Raw genomic sequence first — 18,351 nt, 5'->3', positions numbered from 1 at the left:
AGCAGCAGCAGGGAGCAGGTCACACATTACATGCTGTAGGTAACCTGCACTGTCGAGACTGATGCAGTCAAACGGGCTTACGGCCTGGTTTGTAACACACTGACTATGGAAGAATATTTCCACACACATTCGAACATGACAAGATTACAATATGTTTTACATGCTTTGGCTATTTTTTTAATGTTTTTATTTAATAGGCTATCCCTCATTAAAAAGATTTCCTTCACGGCTGCTTGACTTCCAGGTCCTGCAGTTACCTGGTAATAAACAGCATGTGTTACATTTGAACAAATAATGTACCACAACAAATAATCCATCAATACGGTATAGCGTCTTGCATAGACAGTTTTAACATCACACAGCTCATAAAATAAACTGGTGTACGGCTGATATAATAATTTTAAAGCTATGATTACATTGTTTAATTATAAAGTGAGATATTTTTATAGCCTTTTGATAATTTATTGTGTAGCTCATGTGTGTGTTCTGTGTGTTCTCACCTTTATCTCACCTCTTGAACTGTAAGGGTTTATTTATGCAATTTAAATAAAAAGCACTGTATTTCTATTATGCAGTTCAGCACTGTTATCATGTACCTCAAAACCAGCCCATCACATGAGTAGACATTTAATCTAATTAGTCTGCTGTATCATCACATAATACAGAGTATATAGAGCTGTAAAAATATGTGATATTATAATCATATTTTCTATTTGTGAAACATAGATTCATTTATTCATTTATACTTATTTACTACTCTCACAGCTAAGACATAGTTACAAAGAACAGTACAACAACACACAATGTAGAGACAATACTGTTTGTTTCTCTGTAATTTCCATAGCTTTTTATTCCAATCTTAAATATATTTTATAACAAGGACATACAAAAAGCATTCAGATCACTCAAGTCTGTGTAAAACTAAATAGGAGGTCATTTTCTTTACGTCATACCAGCTAATCATTGTTACTGGTATGAGCTGCAAAGAGATACCAGAAGGTGAACTTACATTTTTAACTCCTATGTGTTGGCACACACTGTGTCCTCAATGACCCTCATGGAGCTTGTGGAGATATTGGAGCCGTTTCCTTTGCTCGTGTACAGGGGTAAATGCAGGGAGGCTGGTTCTTTCAATTATAATAGGCCACCTGGTGTCGGCCCTTCAGCCATGGTAATCTCTTCTCAAGTTCGTTCGAGATCAGCACTCTTTACTTTGCCATGGACAGTCCATGGTTCAGTTCTGCTCAGATACAGGCTGCCTTTGTAACACTGACCCATTTAAGCCCAAAACAATGGCTGAATTGAATAAGACCCTGAAAGCATCCCCAACCTTCTGAACAGAGGAGGAAAACAAAGAGGCAACATACAAAGATATTCATCACTGTAATAACTGAAAAACTACAATATTGAATTCAAACATGTACAACATAAAGTATCAAAAATAACAAACCAAGATTTTACAAACAGTTTGATTTATCTCTCTTACACTCACGCTCAACATTCATTTACTTCCTCAATACATTCTGCAAGATAGTATATTTTAATCCAGACAAAGAACCCACACTGTAATGTAATAACCCATTCATCCACCAGATGAGGACAATGCCATGCTCTCAAGGGAATATTATTATGCACGGATGAAAAATTACAGTGAGCGTGCTCACCGTTCTTTTGTTTACTACACAATATACAGTTTGCCTGGGAATCAACAACACCCATATTTTCTGGACAACACTTTTCCATGTTACTGTTATATTCTGCCATCTAGTGGTAGAACATAAAAAACCATCTTTCTTCACCAAAAACATTCTCTAACAACTTTCCTCAAACCCTCTCTCCATCTCGTTACAATCTCATCGTTTTACAAAAGTGACATTTAAAATAACACTACATCATCACCATGATGAGTTAACTGCAAAGAACACTAAAGTTACATGTGCGTCCCTGACTTGATATTTATATCTTTCAAAGCTCATGCACTAGAATCAGCGCCCTTGTTTACAGTTTCCTTGCTGTTCGGTTTGCCCAAATCTCCAAGGCGTTTTAAAAAACTAAAAAATAGTCCAGAGGTTTCGGTCTTAATCCATGTACTCTTGGGAGGAATATTTTCATTATTCTTCTGTACATGGCTGCTCGTGGTCTCCACTGATTTACTGTCTTGGTTTTGCTCCCCAAGACCTTCATCTGGAGCATGGTTTAAAGAAACCATCGGCTTGTTTTTCTCTTCTGCAGATGGAGATTTGTGGGATACATTGGTAAAAACAAATACTTGTTTTGAAAGACTGTGTCCGTCACCTTCTGCTGGCAGTATGTCTTTTTCTCTCGCTGCAGAATTAGGAGTTCGGACTGGAGGGTGAGCCCATGGATCATCTTTTACTTCCTCAGTTTTTGGGACTTTAGTGGGAAGAGTGTGGCGGCGGCCAAGGTTACGTTTTGAGGAGGACTGAGTATTGAGCAAGAAATTAACTAAATCCTCATTGGTTGGATCTCCAGGATAACTATCTGTGGTCTCATCGAAGGTGCGTTGACGAGGTAATTTGGTACGTGCACTAGGAGATTTCTGATTTTCAAAAGAATGGTCCGAAGATGAGACGCTGCTACGGCTGTTCTGAAAGCGCAAAACCTTTTTAGATGCTTCACGTAACTTTTGGGCCTCCACCTCATTATTGTCCTGTACATCTTCCTCACCATCATCAGGGGTGGCTGAGAAAGATCTGCCTGAGGAGGAAATTCTGGTGGTCCTATTGACTGGTTGTGTAAAGTCCTCCTCTTCTTTGGAAGGTTTCATTTCTTCTTCATGAGGAATGCCAGCTTTTGCATTGTTCTCCTCGCTATTGGACTGGACTTTCTTCTGTGAAGAGGTCTCTGTAAGTTCACTTGCTGAGTTCCACTCCTTTCTGCCTATCTCCTTAACTCTCTTTTGATTCAGAGTAGGGAGGTTTTCTTGAGAAGTAATTTCTGATAGGCTCCCATTTTTTGGGCTGCTACTAGTGGGGCTTCCATTAGAGGATGAGGGCCTCCCGAGTCTCCTCCGAGAGGCACGATTGGTGAGGAAGTTCTGTAATACAGACTCTAATGCAATTCCATCCATTTCTCTGCTGGAGCAGGTAGCTGTGGATCGACGCTTGGTAGCACACTGCAATCTGTCTCTGTGCCTCCGCTGCACATCTGCCCCCTCTCGAGCCTTGTTTTCCTGCAGAAAACCACACAGTTAATCCATCATGTAGGAGTTTTTCTTTTCTTTTTTTTTACCTCAGCTAAGGAAAACATTCCAGTCATGAGCTTACCTGTATGGCTCGCATAAATTTCTCACAAAAGGAGTGGAAAATGGAGCAACACTCATCCAGTCTGAATTTGTTTGGGTCTTCACAGAAGTACTCTGCCACAGAGTCGCTCACTGACTGCAATTCCTGAAGATCAGTCTCTATTTCTTCCACACAAACCTCAGCCTCCTAAACAGAGCCCAAAAATCAAAACGTTAGAACATGCAATCAGCCTGAATTCCAACATATGAAAATCAAAAGGCTTCCTCACCTTAAGAAAGTCCTCCATTTGTGCCTTTAGGTCTTCCTGCTTCAAGGTGTCCACTTTGACAGATTGTAGTTTTTTTACCTGTCTTTCAAACTCTACTTCAATTTCACCTTTATTTATTCTAAAAGAAAAAGACATGGATAAATTCTGATGTTACAGCAAATAAAAAAAGTTTGAAAATGCAGAGCTCCTTTAAAACAAGACTGTTTACCTTGCTGCAGCTTCAATGTGTTCAAGTTGTTCTGGAAATTTAAGCAGGGCCTTGTCTGCTTTCTGAGCTTGCTGTGGTGAATATGAAGGTTTATATAAAAAAATCACATTTCACAAGCATATCTTAAGATACAGAAAAATGACTCTACACTGCAATTAGATGAGGGTAAGAAAAGATACTTACAATCACAACGTAATGCATAAGATTCATTCCAGGTTTGTTTGCCTTGGTGTCTGCTAACTTCAACAGAGAAGCCATTCGAAAGCCAACTGCACTGCCTGCATAACCACCCTGTGATCAAATGAATTAAATAAAACTCAGAAATTCACAAACAGAAAGAAAAGTTATCCAAGACTCCACTATTACACATTGTGTACTCACTGCATTCATGTAATTTCCAGTCTTCAGTACCAGGCGAATGACAGAATGGAGATGATCAGACTCCAAGAGCTCTAAAAGAAGACAAAAGTGATTAATTCTATGGGTTTAATGGGTTCACAACTTTATTTAAATCTGTTATGAGTCTTTTAAAATCAAAAACATTAATAATACCGTTTCCAGCATTCGTTAAACTGCTGATGAATTCTTTCATTTCATCCATGAGGGGAAAAAATTCCTCTTTGACCACCAAGCAGTTGAGGCGCTCTTCATAACTAGCAGGCACAAGGTTTCCTTCATTAGTGAACCACCACAGGTATTTAACATTTGTAATACTTGGAATTACTTTCAGAAATTGTAATTGTAACTCACCTGGGAATCTTGACCAGCAGTAGCATAAACAGATCTGCTTCTGGGAGAGCAAAATGATCACCCTTAAAACTGACCAGCTGCTTCACCTGCATTCATTCAAAGAGCCAAAATAAGCTACGAATATTAAAACCAGATTTCAAATTATAGGTAAAATTACAACCACAACTGTTTTATGATTCACAGAACACATGAGTCACATAAAAAAACTATAAGCAGCTGTCACAAGTACCTCCTCTTTGTCTGGCAGCAGCTTGCATAGCTCCTTCAGTTTTCCAGAAGCAAAATTGAGACTACTTCCTGATTTAATATCTTCAATCATATCTTTGACAGGCCTGTGGAGGGAGGTGGAGAGACAAATAAGGTTCAGGTCTTAAGTTAGCAGTGTGTTCCCTATGTATAATATCAGACTTTTTTGTATAATATCAGACTTTTCTCTTTGGAAAAGTTTGGCTGCTGACACCAACAAGCCGCTACCTGCACGAATAGCTTTGCGAAATAGTTTCTGGTGTCAAAGTACAGGGCGTTGGAATGATAAAATATCCTTTGACAGGAAACATGCTCAACATTGTTGTCAATTTTTCAGGTTGTCATTAACAGCGTTACATTTTTTTTTCCCCATTTCCTGTTAGATCTGTTGCATATGCCAAATAGCCTTAGGCAATACATTTGCAATACCTCTCAATAATTGATGCAAGGGTTACCACAATGAGGTAACCTGTTGGAGCTGTAGAACAGTACAGATCAGACCTGCCAGGACATGTTGGCTCTCGAATGTCTGTGTGCATAAGTCAGCCATATTGCAGACTGATCTGTCTGCCTCATCTCGTGTTGTTCAACAGTGGAAGTGTTGTGCAAAAACAATCACACCTTAAGAATACTACCACTGACTCACCGCTTGAATTGCTTCAGGAAAATTCCAAGGTTCATGCTCCTCTTGGAGCTGAGGATGGAAACCTGGGAGTGGAAACAGACACAGACCCAAATATAATCAGCTTGTCACCACTGGCTTGAGCGGTGTCTTTTGTATCGCAGATATCTCAGTTTTCCAAACAGACAGTTGATTCCAAAGGTTAGGAATTCCTTGAGTTGATTGTATTGAACAGTCAGGGAGGAGATACCATTTTGCATTAGGAATACCTCTTCCTTGAAGAAAAGAGGTAAAGGTCGAAGTAAAAGTTTTGTAACAGATTTTAACCCACTTTTTTTTAGACAAACATCCTCGATTGATCAAAATAACTAAGACCTGCCTTTAGGCGAATGCCAATATACAAAATACAAGCTATTATATACAGTAGCTTGAATATAGTAAACAAGAAGGCTCCAATGCAAAATAGTGTTGTATGAGGAAACAAATATACCTTCCTTTAGCAAACAGATATGAAGAATTGAAATACTCCACCCTTGTATTGAGTGTTCTAATAGAGTTTGCTATAATAGTGGTTCTAGGTTTTAGCTGAGGGAAACATTGTCAGAATGTTTTCTGTTTATCTCATCTGCATGTCTGCAACAACAAAATCAATCGGAAAACGGACAAACTTTTATCTCATTACACAACAAAAAAAGGTTTTCAGTTGATTCAAGTGATTCAGCAAAGTGTAACACCTGTGGCTCCTGTGTATCCTGTGCCTGGTTGTACTCACAATTTCACCTCCTGAGCCAGGAGTTGGCAGGCCCCTCAGACTCTGACGGTTCAAGGCCTTGAGTTTTTGCTGGCCCTGCTTGTGGCTGAACAATTCCTCCATGTGATCCGTGTCCAACTCGTATTCCCCATCAGTCTTATCTGCTGTCCAGATATTGTGCTTTCCTATCACGCTGTGTTTTGGAAGGGTTTCCCAGTTGAAATTACGCATCCTGGAGCTCCGGCGAGACCCCTTGCCAATGAAGCCTGCGCCATTTAGGGATGGAGGGAGACCAGGTGCTGGAGGTGGTGGTGGTGGTGGAGGAGGAGGAGGAGGTGGTGGTGGAGGTGGCGGAGGTGGTGGGGCGGGAGGACCTCCTGGTTGCATCTTTTGTCAAGGAGCTCTCAACAGGTTTGGGATGCTATCATGGTCTCAGTGACGCATACAGGCAGGATGAGAACCAGCAGGCGATTTATAGTGAAATATAAGCTGTTTGCTGTGATGAAGCTGGGACCTGTCAGTCAGGATGATGCATTCAGACTGAAAGAAAAGAGATCAGGGTGTGGACAGAGTTAGGAAAATCCTATGAACACTAAGCAACAGTGTTTGGATGAAATCATTGACTTTCTCCATAGCACCTAAAATGAAGGACTGACTTTAGAATCAAAATACAAAAGTTACACCAAATCTATCATGATACTCACACACTGTTAAGAGATTACAACTTGAAAAGAAACAACTATTGAACACGTTGAGTTCAGTCCAGTTGGCTGAGTTAGTTGAAGAACCAGGTGAGTACAAAAATCATAATCTGTAGGTTTAATTGTAGATTGTACAGACCTCGTTTTATTCTACTACCGACTACACGTATCCACCTGGATCTAAAAACTACTCAAACCAGCATTTTGTTAATTCTGATCACATATGAGGAAGTAAGAACTTACCTTTGTTTTTCCTCAGCTGCTGATTTATAGTCCTTGCTTTCTTTTTTGCTTTTTTTTCCTTTATGTCTTTTTTTACACCTCGTTCATCATCAACACTAAAGAGCGACAACAACCTGGATAGCAAAAGAAATGAGTGTCGAAACTTCTTGTGTGGAAACGACACGCCCAGGTGTACAAGCCCACACCTTCCCAGCGGGAGGGAGCTCCGGGATCACGGGAGTTACTTTGGCTTGTTGGCTGGAGTTTGTGGCCGCGTTGCGTTTTCTGCCCAGCTGTCATGAACCCATGTCCACTGGAAGTTTAGACCCCTCCAGCGTGATACGGAGATCAAATTGATTTCTGATCAGTGATGTGTTACAGAAGCTTTTCCCACTAGCCCAAATAACCAGAAAATTATAGTTGCACATGCATTATCAATCTTTTTTAGAGCTGCTTCATTCTTTATTTTGTCAGCAAAAATGCATAAACCGGCGAGTGAATGAATGAGTAACACGTTATAAACTCTGGTTAAACATTAGGTAATGTGTGTGTGTAGTGTGGCCTGGTGATCAGACTGGCCTTTCAGGACTGTGTGCAGGGTCGATCAGCAGCGAGCACTTCAACTTTGTCCCAGAAATGATAGGCGTCTTAGAATGAAAGATCTATTGCCCTAAATACATTTGTATGCAAATCATTCACTACTATCAAACACAGAGGGAAACTCGGTACAATTTTAAATAAACCTAAAAGGATAATTGCATATACATTTCTTCAACAGGATTTGAATTAGGGCTGTAATCAAAAATAATAATAAAAATAACCAGCTGATTTTCTAGCAATCACTAGGTCTTAAGTCTCAGGTTAGAAAATAGTCCAAAATGCCCATCACAATTTGTGAGAACCTTTGACATCTTTTACTTGGTTTTGTCTGACAAACAACCTAAAACAAAATATATTCAACTTACGATTTAAAAATACATTTTGAGTATCTAAAATGTTAATGAATTCTGACACTTAAAATAGTTTTTTAAAATGTAGCAAGACAGCTATATTTTGTGAGCTATAAAATGTCTTTAATATAACTAATAGTTCTCCACTTCTTTTAAAACCATTCAAATAATTCATTTGCTGCATATATACAGAGAGGAGACAGGAGGAGGGTTACAATAAGGCACAGAGATAGCCAGACTAAATCTGTGTCCAGTCTAAGCAGCCTGTCATCTCAAGATAAGCTTAGATACACTGAAGTACAGTGTACCAACCAAGGAGAACAGAGATATGTTGACAGGATCAGTTCTGTGTTTGAATCTGATATTCTGCTTTTTATCCGGGAGAATTCAGAAGCATTCAGATGTTCACTGGGCAGAAAGATGGGAAAGGGATTCATCACCATGTTGTTGTTGCATGACCTCATTGGTAGGTTTCTGCACCAGCTGCACACACCTACACAAAGAACACCTCCAGCGTGTTTAAGCTTTTGTCAGTTGAAAAATAACAACAGGCCAAACTAGTCTAGCCTTATTCAAAATCCCTCAAGTCCACTTAGACTAACTCTACATCAGTAGACTTACAGTGTGATACAAATACTCTAAAAAAGATACATAGAAGAGAGCATTTGTTGTTTCACATGTATCCAGTATTCCCACTCACTATTTTCTCAATCCCATTCTTAGTATTGTTATGCAAGTTTATACATACAATGCCTGAAATCAGTGAGAGTAACAAGATACACACAGTTAAGTAGAGTAAATACAAACAGTAGCTGATAGAATATGATGGGTATTTGTCCAACTAATCGGCTAACTAACTGTATAGACAACATCTAAAACTAAGGTTGTAATGTTTTCTCATACAGTTTATAGTGTTTTTTACATCATAAATCAGTGAACTCACCTGTGAATTTATTTCACTATGTATTCACAATATATTTTTGCTACAGTAACCTGAATAGGATCTTCAAATTCTTAAACGAAAGCATAACTTTAGGAAATTTTTATGAAAAATAATAAGTCATGGAAAGCATGGTAAAGATATATTAGATTATATTATCATCTACACAAGTATACATATCACACATATTGTAAATTTTCTGTACCTGCATTTCTGTGAAATCGTCCCATATCAACAACTGATCTGTGTCAACCACACATTTAAGTGAAACAAAACATCCAGCAGACTTTATTGGAAATGCAGAACAAGACAAGGACAATCAGCTGACTAAAACCCCAAAGAAAAGTACATAACATTGGTAAATAAATAACACAACATAAGAAAAATGTACTCATACATTCTGTCCTTAAAAAGACACTGAAACTTGTATGTTTAAATGTAAGATGCATGTGGTATCACATGCATCCAGTATTCCTATTCATGGTTTGTTTTTTAAAATGTGAGACTTAAAGAGTCTCTGAGGCGGTTCTTTGTTGTTGCACACTAGCTCCTCCTATTGAAACATAGTGAATCAACCATTGTATTGCCTTTTCATTTTGATTTCTTTATGATAGTTGAGAGCTGAGTTGTATTCATCATCAATTGATGCTGATTTGTAAGTGTTGCATCTGTTTTTGAGGCTTTATTCCACATGTAAACCTTGAAATAAACAACAATGGTACTTTGCTGGATTCATAAGGACATACCTGAAGGTACCCAGCATTTTAGAGATAAAACCAATTATGGATTGTATATTAGGTGAGATAAAAACACTATATTCACTATATATTTTTTTCCTTCTAAGAAATAATGTAACCTGCAAACTGTTTATTCAAGCAGATATTCCACAAAGTGAAATTAGAAACATAGTGGGATAAGTTTGAAAACTATATTCAAACAAAATTTGATCAAGGTTCAGTCATGCATATTCGAGAAAAATAAATTCAGATAATATTTTGTATTTGTTTTGACAGTATCCCACTAACTTGCTAATCTGATTTGTGGAATTCCTCCCATGTGATATTCTCTAAAATATTCAAGAAAATGTTTTAGACAACATTAAAAAAAAAAAAAACTAATGCATGTGCAAAACTGCCAAGGGGTATCTCCACAATAGAAGACTATACTGTACATAAACAAGAAGGGATATTCATGTAAATGATTGTGCTACTGAAAGAATAAGAAAGTAACAAAAGGTCATTTTGTGATTTAACAAAACAGTTCTAGATATAACTGAAATTGTCGTTCCATCTATGTAATAAGCCATACTGAAAAAAAACATTACAAAAGAGATATCTCATGTTTTTCTTTATCACTGGCAGCTACTGCTCCTACAATATAATCCTTTATGCATTTAATTTTTGTCCATCTAACCACAAGGTCGAGTTCTTCACTGACCAGTGTGTCACTGTACATCTCAATCAGCTGACCTTTTACTGCTCCTCCAGCCAGGATGGCTTGTCTGATCCTGGGGGCTTTAATTTTACATTGAACTGTATTAGAGTTTGTTCCAACTGCTGCTGGTTGCCAGCAAAGTAAGCTGAGATAGCATTGTGGAAGAGAAGCAGTTGCTTGTGCATCACCTTCACCTAGAAGAAAAAAAAAAGGGGAAGAAGAAGAGGGAAGTTCTGCCATTACAAACACGGTTTCAAGTGTTTACAGGAAAGCACAGCTGGTGGACATCTATTAGAATGACATTTATTAGTTGCTCGAATTAGTTTTATCCGCCCTCCTGGAGAGGCTCACCTCCCACTTTGAAAAGCTTTGCTTTAAAGAGTCAAACATGCTTCATTCTTAGCTTTGTTATTTTTCATTATTTGCCAAAAACTGCATGACAGCATGGATGACTAAACTAAACTGAGACATTCGCTACAGCATGAACATGTTTGTGTCTGTGCACAAAGAGGCCCTGCCTGCTTCCTCCAATTTGACCTGGTCTGCCTTAATAGACTCACAACAGCGAACACAAAAGTGCATTCTCTTTATGTGGACAGTCAGCTCTAAATCACTGCTGAAACATACTTTTAACACTGGACTGTTAACACTGTAGACTAGGCACCATTTAATCACAACATGCGCCATCTATTTTACATGAGTAGTGCTCAGAGGCAGTGTGTTTTACTGCACTGGCTGAAGCACATTTCACCTCTGACCACAAGCAGCATCACTGATGCTGCAAAAATTCAGATTTCAGGAGGTGTTAAGTTACTCTTGAAATATGCGTGCATTTCAAAGACAACTTAAATTTTTTTAATTATAAACTACAAACCTTGTTTTCCTCCAGGAATTTTAGCTTGATGGTGACATCACTGCGCAGCCTTTCATATTTGTCTCTGTGGATCTGGTAGTCATGCTGAGCCATCTCAATGCGGACCATGGTAGCTGCATCCCTAGGGCCCAAACTCATCTCCTCCAGATCAGATCGATAGGCATCAAACTCAAGTCTGCATACAAAAACAGTGATACAGGCTGTCACAGGTTCTCATTTTTCAGGTGGTTCCCTTACAGGAATTAAGATGATCCCTAAATGGGAAGCCAGGTTTTGTTACCTTGCGTTTTCATACAGCTTAATGGTCAACAGAGTATCCTCCATTGTTTTGTTGACCAGGGTGTTGACACTAGACACAAAGAAGTTGATGGCACCAAGCAGAGCCTCGCCATTCTTACACAACAGCTTTTGTGTTTCTGCATTATACCCAAACTCGTCCTGCAGAGGAGCAAACAAGTTTTAGTTTAGTTTTTACTTTCTAACGTCGTTTTAATGTCACATTACAGAAGAAGCTTCAGCAGTGCTGTACCTGTAACTCTGGGGACTTCTGGCTAAGGTCAGTGAAGGTATCACCTAGAGCCTGTTGTGTCTGCACCATGCTTTGAAAATGACTGATGAGTGCAGTGGCCAGTCTTAAGATGTTTTCATACTTGCTCTTGGTATCTCTTAGCACGTCAATCTGAGCCTCGAGTTCAAGGTCCACAGTTCGTGAACCTCGTCCAAACCTCTCTGAGAACATCTGCTTTGTACACTGTATAGTGGATATGAACAGATATGACATTAAACCCAGCAAAAATGGGACTAACATCCATTTAATCAGTTTTTGGAAATACGGCGCGGCCCACACTACCTTGTATGTGTTTATGCCCCATTTCTTCACGCTGTCCAGTTTCTCCACTGCCACACCACGAGAAACTTCTTCAGTTGAATTACTAGCGTTATGGTTCGATGAACCTAACAAAAAAAAACAAAAAAAAGTATACTGTAATGTAAACTATTCTACCAAAGTTTACAAGCAAGTGGTTTACAGAAACTGCATGGATGATGATAGTGGGGACAGTGGGGACATGGCGATGAGCCTGGTGATACCTGGATGTTGTTGTGTCTGTTGGGCAAGTCGACCTGCTGCAGATTGGCTGCGAGGCATGCCAACACCTCTGGATTTCATGCGAATGTCTGAAATGAGCATGCCGATGACAAAGAGTGATAATGAGAACAAGGCATGGAGTGAAATAAAACAAGCGTGAGGCACGTGTGTGATAAACAAGCTTGGCAGTGAGATATGCAGCTGAACAGCAGCCTGAAAGAAATATGTTAGGCTCAGTGGTGGAGGATACATAATAAATTGGGAGTTAAAAAGGGATTTGAAATAATCCACCATGCAGGTTTTCCATGCAGAATAAAAGGGTTTATAAAAGAAAAGATGAAAATGGACTTCATGGAATGAAAGGTACCAAGCAATGACAAAACAGTCATCAAAAGTGCATTTTACAGTACAAAAGAGAACATACTTATTAGACAACGACATTTCAAGTAACAGTGCCCTGTGATATCATGTTAGTGCATCCCTAATTTTTAAAAGCAGCCAAAACATTTCTTGTTGCAGAGACTGTGAGTTGAAGAAGTACAAGCAAGGTTGCATACAACTCCCTTGGTCAAGCAACACCAAAACCTTTTATAAAGGGGCCAAAACAGACCAACATATAAAGGTTAACTAAGAAAACAAAAGAAGGTCGTCAGAACACACAGCCACCTGGTCCTGGTGCAGGGGCTCGTCTTCTGTCCAGATACTCAGGGTTGAAGCGAACAGCAGGCCCTATGGGATATGGATGTTTGTAACATGAACCAAGGAGCCTATAGGTCAGCAGCTCTCTAGTGACACATCAGAATACAAGGAGGAAAAGCTGAGCTCTCGGTACGGTTCCTTAAAGGGGCATTAAGTATTGACCTCTTTTAGTGATTGCAACATTGGCAGATCTCTGGCACAGTGCATGACGGCCTGCAATCGTCAATGGACAGAATATTAGGGGGGGTTGGTGAGCTGTGTGAAACCAAAACCTGGCAAAGTAATTGCAGGGTCATTTATATTGATTGACTAATGTATTAAACCAATGAACTTTATTTATTGATATAGCACCTTTCATACAGAATTGTAGCCCAAAGTGCTCCACAGAGCAGAGCAGACAACAACTAACAGTTTTTAAGGCAGCAGAGCAGTTGCATGAAAAACTAGAGATTCGAAGAAGAGTAAAAAGCATAAAACTACAACAATGAAACAAATAAGAAGTTAATTAAGACCTATATGGTACGAACAGTTGCATAATCATAAACTACAGCATAGTCATACTTACTTAGATTACCTTTAAATTCATGAAATCTGTAAAGACCTGTGAAGGATGGCACTTAGGGACTCTAACAGTACCTTTGATGGTGCTCGTGGGAATGATGCCCCCTGCAGGTCCACCATAACCTCCTGAGACAATACTGGTTTCATTCAGGTTGGGTCCAGACACCATCACTTGCTGCAAATCCTGGATGGATTTACAACAAAATATTGGTGATAAACATGGGTTAGAAAGATCATAATCATCTACAGTGCATGGACAGCACGATGGATTTAGAAAAGGATCATTCGTTTTTAGAAAAGATAAAACTAGAAAGCTGCAACTTCCTTTTTATGATATCATCTTTAGGTATCTTTAATCTGAAACTATTATTACTGTAATTATTAGTGTGTTTATTACTGTATAATTATATTTTATACTATTTAGGATAAGTGTAAGCAAGATTAGAGTTTTCTTTTCTCTTCAAACCTAAAGGAACCATGCAGATTTGTGAAGTCAACCTGCAAACAGATGCACACAGCAATAAGTTGCTCATATGTGCTGTTTTATGATTCAGTGTGTTGGCCTTCAGTATTACTTTATCAGATAGACATGTTATTCATGTTGGACCACTGATCCTGCAGCTTTCTCATCCCTGTTAGGTTGTCGTATGATTAAATGCTTCACTCTGCACACTCTTAACACATCATTCCCATGTATATAGCTATGCATGCACATATATTTATGCACATAGCTGCTGTACATAGCTGCAGGCCTGTGCATGGTTAGGTAACAGCTGGCCTAACCTGCTTTAGTCCTAAACTGTGTGCTGCCAAAGGAGAGAGGACCACAGACTGAGCACACAGATGCACACTGTCAGGAAGAAACAAATGTCACTAACTGACCTGCTCCAGGCTGTCATCCTCTGGTAGAGTCCCTGTGTCTCCATTGCTGTTAATGGGGATCTCCATGGTAGCAGCCTTACTCATGATACTGTCTGCCATAACGAGATCTCTGCAAGACAGCACCAGACACTGACACATGAAGATGATTGCATGCCTGCAGGTTTGACAAAAACAAACAATAAGCACACATGCATGCACATCGACACAAAATGACGGCTCTGCTTACACTGATGCTAACGTGGCTCGCTAATATGAGCGGTGCTGATGTGGCTGACAGCTAACTTAGCTCCCCCAGCCCTGAAGGAGCCTGATGTCTGAGGCAGGGACGCGGCTTTACGCACAGACAGCAGATGCAAAAAATAAAAAATAAAAACACTGTCTTTTAGCTCTTATTAAACGCAGCATCCATGATTATTTCCCCTCTTTGCAGCGCTCAGGTTGTCTGCCTGCTCCCATGTAATTCAGCCTGAAAATCTCTGCATCCAGCCAGCTCACAGCTTTAGTAGCACGACTTCGAAATAAAAGTTGTTGTGATTTTTTTAAAATCGCAAACCGCGAGGATGTGCTTTGAAATCATAATACTTGGAGTAACACGCATAAGTTGCATAGAAAAGTGTGTTTTATTTCACAAACGAGCAAATGGAAGCGTATACTATTAACGCATGCTTTTATTTTGAAGGATGACACCTTTGACGTGACGTCATCGCCAGGCCTCCCCCCGCTCCATCTTCCACGTCGTGCGGTGCCGACGTAGCGTTATCCACGCACTGCAGCTCCCGCATGCACCTGAAGATGTCACTAACAACCCGCTGACTTATAGAGTGCATCTTTCACACACACACACACACACACACACACACACACACACACACCTTCAAATGTTATGAGTATTAATCATTAGAAAAAGCCGTTCCTGCCCGTTACGTTGATTGTAATATCTCCTGAAATCAAACTGTATAAATACAGTCGTTTGTTTTGAGGCCTGGAGATAGACCTCACCATAGTAAACTGACCACACTTCCAATTATTTGCCTCATTTGTTTCAATCAGGGATGCAAGAGAAGTGCACATGGTCTCCAAATGTAGAGGGTTTTGCTGTAATTAATCCGGCTCTGCAAAGAGAACCGACCCCACACACACACACACACACCCACAATGTTGCTTCTTACAGTAACACGGTACATTTTCCATTGATGCTGATGTGGTTCTAGCAAGTGACACCTAAAATTCTTGTTTTGTTTTTTTCATCACCATCATCATCATCATAATCGCTCTCTCTCTTTTAGGCTTCTGCTGCATCACCAACATCAAACACCACAAAATGACAAATGATGAGTTTGGCTCATTCTTGTTGTTTTGGTTTTTTTCCCCCAATAATCGACACATCAACATGTCAAAGCCTTTCTGACTGGTGTAGACATGGTATGTTTTCCAGCTTTTGAGCCCTCTGCCAAAATACATAGATATTTGAGCATTGACAAGTAACATGTTTACATGTCTGTAATCATTCTCTGTCATTCAGTTCAGAAGATATCCATAAGTATGTAGAAGAACTGAGGTAGACGCTGGATGAAAGAGCTTCTCTGGTTGTTAAAATGTGTCTGAAACCCGCTCCTCATATAACAACTTTTCAAAAAGTGACAATCCAACTAGCACACCCATTTCACAGTTCAAGATTTACTTTTATTAATCCCTCAATGGGGAAATTCTCTATTTAATAAACTAACCATGGCGATGAAACACACTAGAATAATATTTTGTAATACATTAGTGTTTGGTCAACTTTGAACTCCGACCTGCAAATTCACCAGAGCATAGTGAAGATCACACTGAAACAGGAAATGCATGCTTGAATTCGTCCATTGTGTGGTCTTCAATAGACATAAATGAAAGGAATAAAGGTCTATGAGGTCACTGTTTACATATCTGACTTGTTGATTTGTCCATTTCTTTACAAGTCCTCTACGTCTCAATCCCCTTTGTTGAGAAATCAAGGTAAACAAAAAGGTAATTCTAGATCAGTCTATTGTATAAAAAGGTAAAAATCGTTTCTCAAGTCTACTCAAGGATACAGTAATTGGTTTTGGATCATAATAAATGTGTCTTGTCAATCAATAAAGGAGACTCTCAGGTTGTAGATGTGTAAAGGTAATGAGGCTGTTGCTGTTACCATCATCTCAAGGCTAAATATTGCAGTGGTCAGCCAGCTACTTTAGTTCCAGTTAGGTGAGTGAATAATTGAAAGAGTATGTTCTGACTTACCATTTTAAGAGAGGGACTGACTCAACATCCTTTAGCTCCGGTACCTTTGACCTGCACATTATTCATGGGCCACAAACAGACCGGTGTTGTTGAAGTTTGAATTTTAAAACCAGTTTTGTTTTGTTTTTTTGGCGTCGAGGAAAAAGGAAATCATGTGCAGCAGTTAAGTTACCAGCATTGTGCAAGCTTGCAAACTGCACGTAGGAACTTAAGGCTTATTAAAGCAGAGTTTAATCAAAAATTCTTTCACTTTTCAGCATCTTGATAAACATCACAGATGCAGCATCGTGGCAGTCAACAGTTTATGTTTTAACAAGGTCAGTGGTGCGGAGTTTACAACAGTTTTCAAGCTCTCTCTCTCTCTACTCACATCCTTGGATAGACATTTTAAGACACCAGATTCTCACACAGGAGAATGTAAATTTAGTGTGGCCTATAAATTTAGAACAAGACCAAATTAAATTTTAAAGGTCTCAGGCAGGGAGAGACTGTGCTGCATGTCACATACCCAGCATATGGATGTGAGGGGAGCGTGAGATCTAAACCACAGTGTACCCCTCCCCCTGTCATTTCAGAGAATAGTTCATCTTGTTTTTAATGATCATTAAGCACGCTTCCAGATGTTGGGTGGGAAATTCGTCCTCATACAGTCCCCTGTGCTCTGCAGCAGCAAACAAGAGTGCTGGAGTGAGACAGAGGAATCCAAAAAAACATGGCAAAGCAGTGCTGCTTGCATCCTTATTCCATGGGAATTACAAACAGCGCTCACTTTTTTTACATTATAGAGCATATGGAAGTCATTTTTATAGTGTTTTTAATGTGCCATTTCAAACAGCCTGTCAACCTTTTTCCCAGTTGGTGGTTCAATCAATGCAGAGAAACAGCAATTCATCATCATAATGGATCATTGGTTGCTGTGAATGTCAGTTTTAGAAAGTCTGAAAGACAACACACAACAACAACAATACATAAGAAGACTATTGCTCTAGGAGTAAATACAAATGTATGTGTTGAAAAGGTTTAGAAAGAGAGAAAATGGATATAGGTCAGTGAGAAATAATGCATGTTTGAGAAGGGTAAATTAGATATGTAATGACAAGAAACATTATTTTGACTGACAGATGTGTTTTAAAATTAATCTCTGCTGACATAAAGACTCTTTGATCCATTATTCCCGTATCCTCTTCATTTCAAGGTTTTCATTTAAGAACAACCGCAGAGCTGTCATGAGTTTTTCTATTATTTAAATAAGGTCTCAAACAACAGTGGAAAGTAATAACTTAAAGCAAAAACAAACTTCAGGGTACTATTTAGTAAGCAAGTGTGACATATAAAACATCTCAAGTTGTGTTTTCCAAGGCATTTTATGCTCTGTATAAGTTACCTCCGAGGTAGTAAACACAATGACCTTAAGTACATGGCGTGAGAGCAATGCCCCCCGAAAATACAGGCGTTGCTATTGCTCTGATGTTTCCAATTAAGTTCACCTGCATAATCAGAGGGACAAGCAGTCAGAGGCCGCAAATAAACTTTGGGGGCAATTTAGGAATCGTAAATCCCACGAGCGCTTGTTGGCATTTTCACTGATGTGTTAAAGCAGTTGTTAATTTTGTTTTCATGAACGCTAC

The 18,351-nt window shown here is 39.3% G+C and overlaps 2 protein-coding genes across 5 annotated transcripts; both read right to left on the bottom strand.

Moving 5' to 3' along the window:
• Positions 1–827: 827 nt before the first annotated feature.
• On the bottom strand, positions 828–7,236 carry LOC104923307 (FH2 domain-containing protein 1). The gene is made up of 12 exons (XM_010736365.3): positions 7,056–7,236; positions 6,133–6,651; positions 5,385–5,446; positions 4,722–4,824; positions 4,493–4,578; positions 4,295–4,395; positions 4,124–4,194; positions 3,926–4,033; positions 3,743–3,813; positions 3,535–3,652; positions 3,288–3,452; positions 828–3,193 (listed from the first exon to the last, which is right to left on the bottom strand). The coding sequence occupies exons 2-12, from the start codon at positions 6,496–6,498 to the stop codon at positions 1,973–1,975; spliced, it is 2,472 nt and encodes an 823-aa protein (XP_010734667.3). The 5' UTR covers positions 6,499–6,651; positions 7,056–7,236; the 3' UTR covers positions 828–1,972.
• Positions 7,237–9,189: 1,953 nt separating this feature from the next.
• Positions 9,190–14,962, bottom strand: LOC104923285 (arfaptin-2). 4 transcript variants are annotated; one of them, XM_019259346.2, is made up of 10 exons: positions 14,688–14,962; positions 14,462–14,570; positions 13,655–13,763; positions 12,986–13,048; positions 12,322–12,408; positions 12,083–12,186; positions 11,762–11,983; positions 11,513–11,670; positions 11,233–11,407; positions 9,190–10,552 (listed from the first exon to the last, which is right to left on the bottom strand). In XM_019259346.2, exons 2-10 carry the CDS (start codon positions 14,558–14,560, stop codon positions 10,397–10,399), a joined length of 1,173 nt encoding a protein of 390 aa, XP_019114891.1. In that variant the 5' UTR covers positions 14,561–14,570; positions 14,688–14,962; the 3' UTR covers positions 9,190–10,396. The 4 variants fall into 4 exon arrangements, with proteins under 4 accessions (XP_019114891.1, XP_019114892.1, XP_019114893.1 ...); XM_019259347.2 differs by lacking the exon at positions 12,986–13,048; XM_019259348.2 differs by lacking the exons at positions 12,322–12,408; positions 12,986–13,048.
• Between the last annotated feature and the right edge of the window lie 3,389 nt (positions 14,963–18,351).

The sequence above is a fragment of the Larimichthys crocea genome, chromosome VII, assembly GCF_000972845.2.
Source record: "Larimichthys crocea isolate SSNF chromosome VII, L_crocea_2.0, whole genome shotgun sequence".
NCBI lineage: Eukaryota > Metazoa > Chordata > Actinopteri > Sciaenidae > Larimichthys > Larimichthys crocea.
The sequence above is the reverse complement of the archived record's forward strand: the minus strand, read 5'-3'. Positions and strand labels throughout refer to the sequence as shown.